At 46.6% G+C, this 14312-nt stretch overlaps 1 protein-coding gene across 1 annotated transcript in view; it reads left to right on the top strand.

The window, feature by feature from the left end:
- LOC121530675 (lysyl oxidase homolog 2B) overlaps nucleotides 1-14312 on the top strand; it is a 49708-nt gene that overhangs the window by 323 nt on the left and 35073 nt on the right. Inside the window, exons 2-3 of the mRNA XM_041835816.2 lie at nucleotides 2223-2624; nucleotides 2998-3173. Of these exons, the coding sequence (XP_041691750.1) occupies nucleotides 2264-2624; nucleotides 2998-3173 (537 nt within the window). The 5' untranslated portion in view covers nucleotides 2223-2263. The remainder of the gene's footprint in view (nucleotides 1-2222; nucleotides 2625-2997; nucleotides 3174-14312) is intronic.

The following is a 14312-nucleotide window of genomic DNA, read 5'->3' as shown; positions in this document are numbered from 1 at the left end:
ATTTCATGTTGATCTGCTTGATGTCTTATTTGTACCAAATGTTTATAGAAGTTTCTATTTGCCTGTAATATTGTAGGATATGACTGAGATGGAATTCCCCACAGTTTGTTTTACATGGTTCCCAAACAAGGATGATGCCAGCATTGTGGGATCTCTGATATGAGTTATGCCAGGTGTGGATAGTTGTGGGGTTTGTGATATGTGGGTGCCAGGTGTGCTGTAGGGTGCACAGTGTTTTCAAGCTGATTTCTCACTCTTGCCAATGATGATTAGTGCTTGCAGTCTCTGTAGCCTATAGTAGCTATGTAATTAGGTTGTAGAGAATGTTATACAGCTATATTGTGTATTATTACCTGGATGTGCTCTTCTGTGATATACAGATAATTGCCAAAATAAAGGAAACACTTAAATGAGGGATACATAGTATATTAAAAGCAGGTGCTTCCACACAGGTGTGGTTCCTGAGTTAATTAAGCAATTGACATTCTATCATGCTAATAGGGTCACATATAAAGATTCTTGCCCATTATTTTGGCTACCATGGCTAGAAGAAGAGATCTCAGTAACTTTGAAAGAGGGGTCTCAAAGGACCATAGGGGGTTTAAAGGGTGTGTGTGTGTGACTTGTGTGAGTGTGTGTCTCAGTCACCAGATCTCAACCCAATTGAACACTTATGGGAGATTCTGGAACGGCGCCTGAGACAGCGTTTTCCACATAAACAAAACCCCAAATTATGGAATTTCTCATGGAAGAATGGTGTCACATCCCTCCAATAGTTCCAGACACTTGAAGAATCTATGCCAAGGCTCATTGAAGCTGTTCTGGCAGCTCATGGTGGCCCAACGCCCTATTAAGACACTTTATGTTGGTGTTTCCTTTATTTTGGCAGTTACATGTAAATCAATGGCATGTGCAAGGAGTTCTCTGGCTTGATTCTACTTTACTGTCTTGTCCTAGAAGGAACAGTGAAATAACTATTCAAGTTGATGGTTTGGTAACACTTTCTATGAGCTGCCTGTGTATAATGCATTTATAGAGTATTCTATTGCCATCCGATAGTGCATGATAAGACAGACCCCTTCCAGTACTTCTTCTATCTAGAATGATCCAGTTCGTTCTATACATTCTAACGGTCTGAGCATGATATTAGGAAGGCTCTTTGTTCTGTCCTGACATATTGACCCCGGAACCTCCTCCCTATGACCCAGATGCCATGCTGTCCCTAGTCAGTAGTAGTTATGTGTCTAGCTGTCTCCAGTGTGCCATTATTATATGTCTCAGCATGGAATTAATGTGTTTCTTTTTTTAAAGCAGTAAAATAAGCGTTCTAGATGGTTGATAGATGCTGCTGTGTTGAGTTTCTCTGCCTGGACATAATTGGTTTTCACTTAAGACCAAAGGGAACCAGAGCTTCCTGGTTACCTTGCTTTGTTTTATTGGCTGTTGCCAGGAGACTTCTGTTTGATCCAAGAGGTCACAATTTCATGGGGTGGTCCATCTCATACTTTTGAATCTTTACCTTGTGATTCTGTACTGGCGGCATTCTACTTTGAGCCCCTAAATCTTCGAGTGCTGAAGCAGGCTTGAGTTTAAATGAAAGATAGGGGTTCATATATCCTAGATTCCAGATCACATTAGTCATAGAGTACTGTTTCTTCTGTGTGGATCTTTATCCATATGGTTTAAGAAAACATCAGCCTGGTTACGAGGCCTACGTGCCGCTGTGTGGAGATGCACACCCTGTAGGCTTGATGCCAGCTGTTAGGCTTGATTTTGTAACATCTATGTCTTGTAACTTGTGTAACCAACTGCCACGTCACAGGGTGGAAAAAAGAAAAATGCTAGCAAATAGAAAGATCCAGCTTCCACTGCCAGACAGACATAGCCTTTAGTTTACAGAATTTGAAAGCCACTTTATTGTTGAATGGCTCAGTGCTTTGTGTGAAATGTTGCTGCAGTCTTGAAAGGAGTTATGCTGTTTGATTAAAACCATCTGTCATGCATATCTTTGAATGTAATTGATACTGGTTATAAGACCATGACTTGATTTAGCCACTATTGCTCAGGTCTGAGGATAGGCCATGCATGTTTAAATGCTCTTTGTTACTGACTCAGAAGGCTCCAAGGGGTACCTTGTGAAAAACCATATGACAAAGTAGCCAAAGGATTTTTTTAAATGAGTAATGTTATTTTCCTACTTCCTACTCTCTACTCTCCCACAGATAACCTCTTCTGTCTACTGTCTGACTTGACAGACACCACCATGCTGGCCCCCTGGTCGCTCCCCTGCTGCTTCACCATCCTGCTGGGCCTGTTAAAACTGTGCCAGGCCCAGTACGAACAACTAGGCTACCCACACGGCTATCCACAGGGCTACCCAGAGCTAGAGCAGGAGCAGTACACTGCCCCGGAGCTGCCACCTGACACACCCAGGATACAGCTGCGTTTGGCGGGGGACAAGCGCAAGCACAACGAAGGGCGCGTGGAGGTTTTCTATGATGGCGAGTGGGGCACGGTCTGTGATGATGACTTCTCTATCCACTCTGCCCAGGTGGTGTGCAGAGAGTTGGGCTACCTGGAGGCTGTCTCCTGGTCTCCGTCCTCTAAATATGGGAAAGGAGAGGGTAAGATGTCCGTTATTACACTTAAACCCATTATGCATGTAATGATAAGGGAAATGGGAAATAATTAACTCTATTTTCAGGGATGTTTTTTGTTGGCCAGTGTTAACCAATTTTCCCAGTGAAGCTTTTACAGTACGTTCCGGCTCATCTTTCACCAAAATGAATAAGCCACATCTGTAGCGGAGATACGGTAGGGATAAGGTAGCGAGTGTACAATCTCAGCAGCAGAATTGCTGCCAGTGTCCAGTCCACTTTGCCAAAGTTGCTTCGCTGTTTGGTCTCACTAGTTACCACTGGTCAGGTGAAAGAAAGATTCCTCCCTACGGAGGTCTTGATGTATCTACAATGTGTTGAGAATCCTGCTTTTTTTCAGGGCGCATCTGGTTTGACAATGTCCAGTGCACTGGGAAAGAGAAGACCCTGGCACTGTGCACGTCCAACGGGATCGGTGTCTCCGACTGCAAGCACACAGAGGACGTGGGCGTGGTGTGCAGCGACAAAAGGATTCCAGGATTTAAATTCATCAACACCATGGCCAATAATGTGGAGGTAAACAACCTGCCTACTACAAACCCACTGGGCACAAAGTCAGTTCAACATCTAGTTTTGATTTACATGTGGTTGAGTTGTCAACTAATGTGAATTCAATGTGAAATCAACCAAAAATGCCACCATGTCATTGGATGAAGGTAAAAAATTGGGTGAAAAAAAGACGTAATTCACGTACGTTGATGACTTGTTGCAAATCCAATCTATGTTGATTCAATGTCATAACATTGCATTTTGTGTTGAAATCACGTGGAATCAACGTTGATTCAACCAGTTTTTGCACAGTTGGAAGCCTGTCTAAGTTAGACACAAAGGGGTGGTTTCCTGGACACAGATTAAGCCCAATCCTGGACTAAGAAGTGTTTTCAATGGAGATTCTAGGACTAGGCTTAATCTGTGTCCAGGAAACGGCCCTGAAGAGAATTACATTTTAGATGCTTTGGTTGACATTGTTGTTGACTTCGATTCTTGCACTGTAATGTTCCATAACATTTGGCTCTTGACTCCTCATCCAAGAAGGCCCTCACAGCTGGTCTTTTTGTTATTGAGCTGTTCTGTGCAGAGTGCTGACACACCTTTCAACATAAGTAGTACACGTGGCTTTCGAAAAAAGTGTCAAGCCAAAATCACAGTGTGAACCCAATGATGACTTCAAAGTAAAGTGCAGAAGCCTACGATAAGTTTTTCAGAGAAAGTGAGGCTACCAGAAACGAACGAACAAACTAACTAATCATGTGGTGTTGCATTCATACCTCATACCTACTGGGCTCATAAAGGGTTCATTGAGCACCTCATAGTTGTATGCCCTATAAGCCTGCAGCTAATTGCCACCAAAGGCAGAGTGTTATGTGTTGTTCCGCTAACTCACTGCAGGCCCTCAAGAGTTCACATTCCAATTTTATGAGTTAGTGCAGACCTGCACTCTCCAGGAGAGTCAGCTCAAATCATGTCTCTATTTGACTCCAGCGATGACTGACACCTCCAAATTCAAAGTTTACATGTATCCCTCTGGTGGTCGAGTTGACCTATTTTAAGAAATGCCATTGGTTTGTGGAGAAAAAGTTTGATAGGCTGCTGAGGAATTTGTACGGGAAATAATCACTGCCACCTTGTAAGGTTAGCTTAGGGCTAACGTGTGCCAGTTTATCTGATGGGACCAGCTACAATGTAGCATTCTGTCACGTGACACTATGTCAGTTATATTAATTGGCTGATGCCTACACTTATCCTTAAACTTAAACTTTTTCTAATTTCTGCAAGTATGGCCCCACCAGGACTGGGTGTTTCAGGGTGATTCTGGGTTACTTGGTTGACAGCCCACACCAGGGGCGCAACTTTCACTGGGGACGGGGGGGACATTTCTGTCCCCTCCAGTTTTATCATTGGAATGTGATACAAAACGAGGCAACGGTGTGCTTTAGGACTATGCGGACACCTCCGAGCGGTCGGGTAGACTGTTTGGAGTGTTTATCCCAAAAAATAAATAATAATAATATATATATATATATATATATATATATATATATATATATATATATTGTGATGTCACGAGAGGCTGTGTCCTGGAGGGACGTTACATCCCCCTGAGGTGGCTGCAAACCCAGACAGCTATGGCTCCATCTGCTGGTATGGTCGGGAACTCCACCCCTCTATGGCCAATCTTCCCACGCAGCTGAAACAAATGAGGAGCTGATGAGCTGAAGGTTGGGGAAGGGAAGAGACACAGTCTCCAACCTGGGCTCTCTGGAGGACAAGAGTGCTGCACGTCCACTTCCATGAGGAATATAAGGATTTGGAGATACTTACCTTTGGGAAATACTCACCTTTGGATATATGCACCTGTGGAAATACGTGAGAGACATTTGGAAGGACTTTTTGCTGGGTTGGCCACTAGCTGCAACGTGGACTACAGTAAGGCTGGGGAAAAGTTATCTGAGCGAGTGAGAATTATGATTTTGGATGTGGAAGAGACATCCCTGAACTGTTAACCCTTAAAGAGCCACAAGAGAACAGAATTTTGTTATATTTTCGTTAATTTCCCAAGACCTATAATAAAATCCTTGTTTTGTTTGAACCTTGTCTCCTTGCACTACTTGAGCAATCCCGCTGAAAGCTGTGTAGCCTCTCGTGACGTCACAGATGGTGGAGAATACGGGCACGCTCAAGCGTTAATAGTGCATGTCAGAGGAGGATACCGAAGGTTTGATCACCCAGTTTTCCAAGTTGGCCGTAGGCTCCCCGCCGACTGAAATGGAGGACATATTGAAAGCCCTTGTTGCTGGCCAGCAAGCCCAGATGCAAGCAAACGTGGCTCTCTTGGAGGCGCAAAAGAAAGCCAACCTTCTGAAGGCAGAGGAATTGCAGTTGCAGAGACAGAGGGTGGTCCAAAATACCCGCCCAATAAAGGCAAGTGACTTTATATCTAAGATGGGAGCTACCGATGACATTGAGGCATACCTGCATGCATTTGAGGCCACGGCCACTAGGGAAGCCTGGCCCAAGCAACAGTGGGTTGGTCTGTTAGCCCCCTTTCTAACCGGGGAATCGCTGAATGCTGTCCGGGACCTGGGCCCTGACCAGGTTACTGACTATGATGCCCTGAAGTCTGAGATCCTCAGCAGATATGGACTCACAAAGTTTGGTATGGCCCAGCGCTTTCACAGCTGGACCTTCCAACCAGACCAACCTCCTCGGGCGCAGATGCATGAACTTGTCCGAATCGCAAGGAAATGGCTGGATCCGCAGAGGAATACAGCAGCGGCGGTGGTGGAGGCCGTTGTGGTGGGTCGTTACCTACGCGCCCTGCCTTATGAGGCAAAACGGTTCATCAGTCAACAGGCCTTGACCACGGCTGATCTGACCGTGGAAGCTGTGGAAAAGTACCAGGCCACAGCGGAGATGCTGAATGCTTCCCGAAAAGACCCCAGGAGTGCGGCCCCACCACAAATGGGAAGAACCCGTCCAAAGGACCCCAAGGTCTCGAACCCAGCCACGTCAGGACTTATCCCGGCTCCAGGGGGAGCCAGAAACCAGGCGGGTCCAAGAAGAGTACACCAGGAGGGGGGAAACTTCGACAGTGTTACCGGTGTGGGGGAGATGGGACATATCTCCTGGCAGTGTGGGAAACCAGCCGAGGAACCTATGCCCACTGCGGAGTCCTCCAGCTCAGCACCCACACACCGTTTTGCCTCGCTCTTGGGAGTCGTAGATGGCGGCCCAGATCGACCCCCCACCTGCCCGGTAACTGTGAATCACCATGATGTGGAGGCCTTACTGGATTCTGGTAGCCGGGCCACCCTGGTGCGTAAGGATTTGGTGGGCCCAACGTGTCTGACCCCCGGGGAAAGTCCTCCCAGTTTCCTGTGTCCATGGGGACACCAGAGAATACCCCATTACTGAACTTACAATGACCAGCACACGGGGAACCATACACACGACGGCGGGGGTGGTTGATTCCCTCCCCGTCCCTGTCCTAATTGGACGAGACTGCCCAGCCTTTTACCCACTCTGGAGAGAGTCTCAGGAGAGGATAACCCGAGTACCTCGGAAACGGAGAGGCAAGACTCATCCTGGGAAGGCTCCGGTGCAATCCTCCGAGTTACTCACTCCCGCCCGGGCTCTGATAGGGATGGCAGGTGCCCAGACCGACACAGAGACGGAGCTACAGAATCTGGACAAAGAACTGTCTGGTCTGAAGGGGACCGCTGAGAGGTATCGTTTGTTAAAGCAACAGTTAGACATTAAGACAGAAGAGTTAGATATCCTCCAGGCTAAACTCCAACAGAGCTCCTTCCCTAAGCAACAGGAGGAGCTGGAGAGGCTGCGCAGGACCATCGAGGAGTGTGAGGAGACCCTGCGCAGTAGTAAGGAGGTCCAGAAGAAGGCAGAGGAGAAGTACAAGGTGTTGGAGAACAAGATGAAGAATGCGGAGGCAGAGAGAGAGAAGGAACTGAAAGCTGCTCAACAGAAGCTAAACTCTGCTAAAACCAAGGCTGATGCGTTCAGTAAGAAACTCAAGGAGAGACAACAGGAGGCTGAGTCCCTGGTCCTAGAGTTGGAGGAGTTGAAGAGAGAGCAGTCTGGCAAGCACCACGGCAATGCGGACGCCCTCTCCCGGCGTGATGCCTTCTTCGCTGCCTTTACCCGACGAGGACGTCGGTCCCGAGGAGGGGGATGTGTGATGTCACGAGAGGCTGTGTCCTGGAGGGACGTTACATCCCCCTGAGGTGGCTGCAAACCCAGACAGCTATGGCTCCATCTGCTGGTATGGTCGGGAACTCCACCCCTCTATGGCCAATCTTCCCACGCAGCTGAAACAAATGAGGAGCTGATGAGCTGAAGGTTGGGGAAGGGAAGAGACACAGTCTCCAACCTGGGCTCTCTGGAGGACAAGAGTGCTGCACGTCCACTTCCATGAGGAATATAAGGATTTGGAGATACTTACCTTTGGGAAATACTCACCTTTGGATATATGCACCTGTGGAAATACGTGAGAGACATTTGGAAGGACTTTTTGCTGGGTTGGCCACTAGCTGCAACGTGGACTACAGTAAGGCTGGGGAAAAGTTATCTGAGCGAGTGAGAATTATGATTTTGGATGTGGAAGAGACATCCCTGAACTGTTAACCCTTAAAGAGCCACAAGAGAACAGAATTTTGTTATATTTTCGTTAATTTCCCAAGACCTATAATAAAATCCTTGTTTTGTTTGAACCTTGTCTCCTTGCACTACTTGAGCAATCCCGCTGAAAGCTGTGTAGCCTCTCGTGACGTCACAATATATATATATATATATATATATATATATATATATATATATATATTTATATATTATGTCCCCCCCACTTCTAAAACCAAAGTTGCGCCCCTGGCCCACACCATATATCCTCAATACGTACTTTGGTTAGCTTTTCAGAGAAGTGACCATACACAGTTTACGAGTTTGAGTCAAATTCCAATGCTATTCAACCCCTGTAATGTGACAGGATGAGGAAAAATGCCTCCAGTTCACTTCCTCTGGTGGGGTTTAAAACGTAGAGGTTAAAATGCTCCAGAGAGCTGCGCTGTAGAGGTCTAGACGTCTGGAGTCAGCCTTCAGCCCTTTGTGATGTCTCAAGCTGTGATATTCACTGAGAGAATATCAGACTCATCTTTTCCATTCGCTAAGTCATGGGGCACGCGGGGTTAGCTCCACACAGAAGCTCTGTAAAACACAGCCAGGCTGAGGCAAATCCCTCCACACACACAGGTTATGTTCTAAATGGCACCCTATTCCCTATGTAGTGCACAATTTTTGACCAGGGTTCATAGGGTTCTGGTAAAAAAGTAGTGCACTGTGTAGGGAATAGGGTGCCATTTGGGTGCAGGCACAGCCTTAATGAAGACTTCACTTTACCTTATCGTCTGGAAACAGTCATCTGATGGTGGTGGTGACTCACAGCTGCAGATTGAGATTACACTTGAGTGTGTCCCAAATTGCACCCTATATAGTGCACTACTATTGACCAGGGCCCATCAAAAGTAGTGCCCTATAGAGGGAATTGGGTGCCATTTGTGACGCACACTGTCTAATGTTAGGCATGACGACAGACTAGTGTGGTACTGTGGTGGGGGATGATGAGAGGTATTGGGACTCAAAGTAGGTGCTTGGGGTGAGAACATTTCCGCCTACATTTTAGAGACATTTTAGAGACTGTTGCCCTTTCATCATGGGACACATGTGATGACTTCAGGACAATAGCTGGCCACTAATCCACAAAGGAAATTATTCAAAGACTTAGGACTTAAGAGAGTGTTGAAACCTAAAGCTTGCATGCATGTGTCACCGACCTTTGGCTTCTTAGGACATTTTTGACAGATTCCTCTGTGAATGCCTTTGCTTGGAACTTTGTACATGAAAGAAGATATGTTGTTTTTAGTACACTTGCATTCTTTCTAAGTTTCTGTTTCAAATAACCAAGGTCAACTATAACTCTGTAAAATACCCATAGCATGTGAACTGAGCAAGAATTTGCTTTGTGGGCCGTGCAGTTTATGGGTTTGTATGGATTGCAGTTTTAGTGGCATTGTGTCTCAGTCAACTGCACTTTAAAACAACAGTAAAGGACATCCAGTGCTCTTCTGAGAAGTTACTGTGTGCTTTCCATTAAGACTGTTATTATATAAATATAAATTTTCTGTTCCTTGTGTGTTTATCACACACACATTCTTTTCAGTCATGTCCTTAAGGTTGTTTGGCATACAGCATCTTAAGATTAGTGCCCAGAGTTTTTCCTAGTTAGGTCATGAAAAGGTCAGGAGCAACATCTGTCCCTCTCGATTATCCTCAGTAATGTATCCTCTCACATCCTCTCAGCTTGTAAATAGAGGTGGGTGTATAGACATGATTTAGAAGTGAGGTTTGTGTGGTTGTCTGACCTGTGATCAAACATATGCATTAGGCTACATTCTGCTCTAACCAAAAAATCAACATTCAGCATTCCTCAGTGTTTACGAAAGGTAATTCTTGGCTATGCTCATTTCCTAGCTGGCTAACTAGCAAGCGGCATTTATCAATGCAGACTTTATGTAGACACCAATGTGTTCCATTGCAGGAGAATTTCAGGAGGAAATATTTGAGATTTATTCATCTCTGCATCCTCGGTGAGGAACAAACAGCATACTGTGGGCTCTTAGAAATTATACGGAACACATCTTGAAAGAAGTTTATTCTTTGGTTGTTCAAATTTGTGGGCTCAATTGAACATCAGTTGTTGAAACATCCATGTAAATACATTACCAGAGAGGTGGTTCATTGAGGTTTATTAAAGTGATATAAAGTAAAGTAAGGTGTAATGGTGCTTCATCATAAAGGACTGGGGCACAATACTCTTTTTCTGAAAAGTTTAGATTAAAATATGTTTACTATAGTTAGTTGATTTATGTGATAACACATCTTGAAACAAAACCTTGCCCAACTTTGATGTATGTACAGTGGGGGAAAAAAGTATTTAGTCAGCCACCAATTGTGCAAGTTCTCCCACTTAAAAAGATGAGAGAGGCCTGTAATTTTCATCATAGGTACACGTCAACTATGACAGACAAAATGAGGAAAAAAATTCCAGAAAATCACATTGTATGATTTTTAATGAATTTATTTGCAAATTATGGTGGAAAATAAGTATTTGGTCAATAACAAAAGTTTTCTCAATACTTTGTTATATACCCTTTGTTGGCAATGACACAGGTCAAACGTTTTCTGTAAGTCTTCACAAGGTTTTCACACACTGTTGCTGGTATTTTGGCCCATTCCTCCATGCAGATCTCCTCTAGAGCAGTGATGTTTTGGGGCTGTCGATGGGCAACACGGACTTTCAACTCCCTCCAAAGATTTTCTATGGGGTTGAGATCTGGAGACTGGCTAGGCCATTCCAGGACCTTGAAATGCTTCTTACGAAGCCACTCCTTCGTTGCCCGGGCGGTGTGTTTGGGATCATTGTCATACTGAAAGACCCAGCCACGTTTCATCTTCAATGCCCTTGCTGATGGAAGGAGGTTTTCACTCAAAATCTCACCATACATGGCCCCATTCATTCTTTCCTTTACACGAATCAGTTGTCCTGGTCCCTTTGCAGAAAAACAGCCCCAAAGCATGATGTTTCCACCCCCATGCTTCACAGTAGGTATGGTGTTCTTTGGATGCAACTCAGCATTCTTTGTCCTCCAAACACGACGAGTTGAGTTTTTACCAAAAAGTTCTATTTTGGTTTCATCTGACCATATGACATTCTCCCAATCCTCTTCTGGATCATCCAAATGCACGCTAGCACGGGCCTGGACATGTACTGGCTTAAGCAGGGGGACACGTCTGGCACTGCAGGATTTAAGTCCCTGGCGGCGTAGTGTGTTACTGATGGTAGGCTTTGTTACTTTGGTCCCAGCTCTCTGCAGGTCATTCACTAGGTCCCCCCGTGTGGTTCTGGGATTTTTGCTCACCGGTCTTGTGATCATTTTGACCCCACGGGGTGAGATCTTGCGTGGAGCCCCAGATCGAGGGAGATTATCAGTGGTCTTGTATGCCTTCCATTTCCTAATAATTGCTCCCACAGTTGATTTCTTCAAACCAAGCTGCTTACCTATTGCAGATTCAGTCTTCCCAGCCTGGTGCAGGTCTACAATTTTGTTTCTGGTGTCCTTTGACAGCTCTTTGGTCTTGGCCATAGTGGAGTTTGGAGTGTGACTGTTTGAGCTTGTGGGCAGGTGTCTTTTATACTGATAACAAGTTCAAACAGGTGCCATTAATACAGGTAACGAGTGGAGGACAGAGGAGCCTCTTAAAGAAGAAGTTACAGGTCTGTGAGAGCCAGAAATCTTGCTTGTTTGTAGGTGACCAAATACTTATTTTCCACCATAATTTGCAAATAAATTCATTAAAAATCCTACAATGTGATTTTCTGGAATTTTTTTCCTCAATTTGTCTGTCATAGTTGACGTGTACCTATGATGAAAATTACAGGCCTCTCTCATCTTTTTAAGTGGGAGAACTTGCACAATTGGTGGCTGACTAAATACTTTTTTCCCCCACTGTACCTCCATTAGTTTTCACTCCTTTGTTTTGGAGGAATCTCCTATCATCCTGTGATATGACCTGGGGCTGGGAAGCTGGGAGGCTAGGGGGAGGCAGGGCTACTGTGTCAGAGCAGGTCTCTCGCCTTGTCTCTGTCTGTCTGTCTGTCTGTCTCTGTCTCTCTCTCTGTCTCTCTCTCTGTCTCTCTCTCTCTCTCTCTCTCTCTCTTCTTTCTCTGTTTCTCTCTCTCTCACACACATGCACGCACGCACGCACACATACACACACACACAAACAAACAAACACACACACACACACACACAAACAAACACACACACACACACATATATATATATATATTGTGACGTCACGAGAGGCTACACAGCTTTCAGCGGGATTGCTCAAGTAGTGCAAGGAGACAAGGTTCAAACAAAACAAGGATTTTATTATAGGTCTTGGGAAACTAACGAAAGTATAACACAATTCTGTTCTCTGGTGGCTCTTTAAGGGTTAACAGTTCAGGGATGTCTCTTCCACATCCAAAATCATAACTCTCCCTCGCTCAAATAACTTTTCCCCAGTCTTACTGTATTCCACGTTGCAGCTAGTGGCCAACCCAGCAAAACGTCCTTCCAAATGTCCCACACGTATTTCCACAGGTGCATATATCCAAAGGTGAGTATTTCCCAAAGGTAAGTATCTCCAAATCCTTATATTCCTCATGGAAGTGGACGTGCAGCACTCTTGTCCTCCAGAGAGCCCAGCTTTTAGACCGTGTCTCTTCCCTTCAACAAACCTTCAGCTCATCAGCTCCTGATTGGTTTCAGCTGCGTGGGAAGATTGGCCATAGAGGGTTGGAGTTCCCGACCATACCAGCAGATGGAGCCATAGCTGTCTGGGTTTGCAGCCATCTCAGGGGGATGTAACGTCCCTCCAGGACACAGCCTCTCGTGACATCACACATCCCCCTCCTCGGGACCGACGTCCTCGTCGGGGTAAAGGCAGCGAAGAAGGCATCACGCCGGGAGAGGGCGTCCGCATTGCCGTGGTGCTTGCCAGACTGCTCTCTCTTCAACTCCTCCAACTCTAGGACCAGGGACTCAGCCTCCTGTTGTCTCTCCTTGAGTTTCTTACTGATGAACGCATCAGCCTTGGTTTTAGCAGAGTTTAGCTTCTGTTGAGCAGCTTTCAGTTCCTTCTCTCTCTCTGCCTCCGCATTCTTCATCTTGTTCTCCAACACCTTGTACTTCTCCTCTGCCTTCTTCTGGACCTCCTTACTACTGCGCAGGGTCTCCTCACACTCCTCGATGGTCCTGCGCAGCCTCTCCAGCTCCTCCTGTTGCTTATGGAAGGAGCTCTGTTGGAGTTTAGCCTGGAGGATATCTAACTCTTCTGTCTTCATGTCTAACTGTTGCTTTAACAAACGATACCTCTCAGCGGTCCCCTTCAGACCAGACAGTTCTTTGTCCAGATTCTGTAGCTCCGTCTCTGTGTCGGTCTGGGCACCTGCCATCCCTATCAGAGCCCGGGCGGGAGTGAGTAATTCGGAGGATTGCACCGGAGCCTTCCCAGGATGAGTCTTGCCTCTCCGTTTCCGAGGTACTCGGGTTATCCTCTCCTGAGACTCTCTCCAGAGTGGGTAAAAGGCTGGGCAGTCTCGTCCAATTAGGACAGGGACGGGGAGGGAATCAACCACCCCCGCCGTCGTGTGTATGGTCCCCCGTGTGCTGGTCATTGTAAGTTCAGTAATGGGGTATTCTCTGGTGTCCCCATGGACACAGGAAACTGGGAGGACTTTCCCCGGGGTCAGACACGTTGGGCCCACCGAATCCTTACGCACCAGGGTGGCCCGGCTACCAGAATCCAGTAAGGCCTCCACATCATGGTGATTCACAGTTACCGGGCAGGTGGGGGGTCGATCTGGGCCGCCATCTACGACTCCCAAGAGCGAGGCAAAACGGTGTGTGGGTGCTGAGCTGGAGGACTCCGCAGTGGGCATAGGTTCATCGGCTGGTTTCCCACACTGCCAGGAGATATGTCCCATCTCCCCACACCGGTAACACTGTCGAGTTTCCCCCTCCTGGTGTACTCTTCTTGGACCCGCCTGGTTTCTGGCTCCCCCTGGAGCCGGGATAAGTCCTGACGTGGCTGGGTTCGAGACCTTGGGGTCCTTTGGACGGGTTCTTCCCATTTGTGGTGGGGCCGCACTCCTGGGGTCTTTTCGGGAAGCATTCAGCATCTCCGCTGTGGCCTGGTACTTTTCCACAGCTTCCACGGTCAGATCAGCCGTGGTCAAGGCCTGTTGACTGATGAACCGTTTTGCCTCATAAGGCAGGGCGCGTAGGTAACGATCCACCACAACGGCCTCCACCACCGCCGCTGCTGTATTCCTCTGCGGATCCAGCCATTTCCTTGCGATTCGGACAAGTTCATGCATCTGCGCCCGAGGAGGTTGGTCTGGTTGGAAGGTCCAGCTGTGAAAGCGCTGGGCCATACCAAACTTTGTGAGTCCATATCTGCTGAGGATCTCAGACTTCAGGGCATCATAGTCAGTAACCTGGTCAGGGCCCAGGTCCCGGACAGCATTCAGTGATT

Source organism: Coregonus clupeaformis, chromosome 18, assembly GCF_020615455.1.
Source record: "Coregonus clupeaformis isolate EN_2021a chromosome 18, ASM2061545v1, whole genome shotgun sequence".
Classification (NCBI taxonomy): domain Eukaryota; kingdom Metazoa; phylum Chordata; class Actinopteri; order Salmoniformes; family Salmonidae; genus Coregonus; species Coregonus clupeaformis.
The sequence above is the reverse complement of the archived record's forward strand: the minus strand, read 5'-3'. Positions and strand labels throughout refer to the sequence as shown.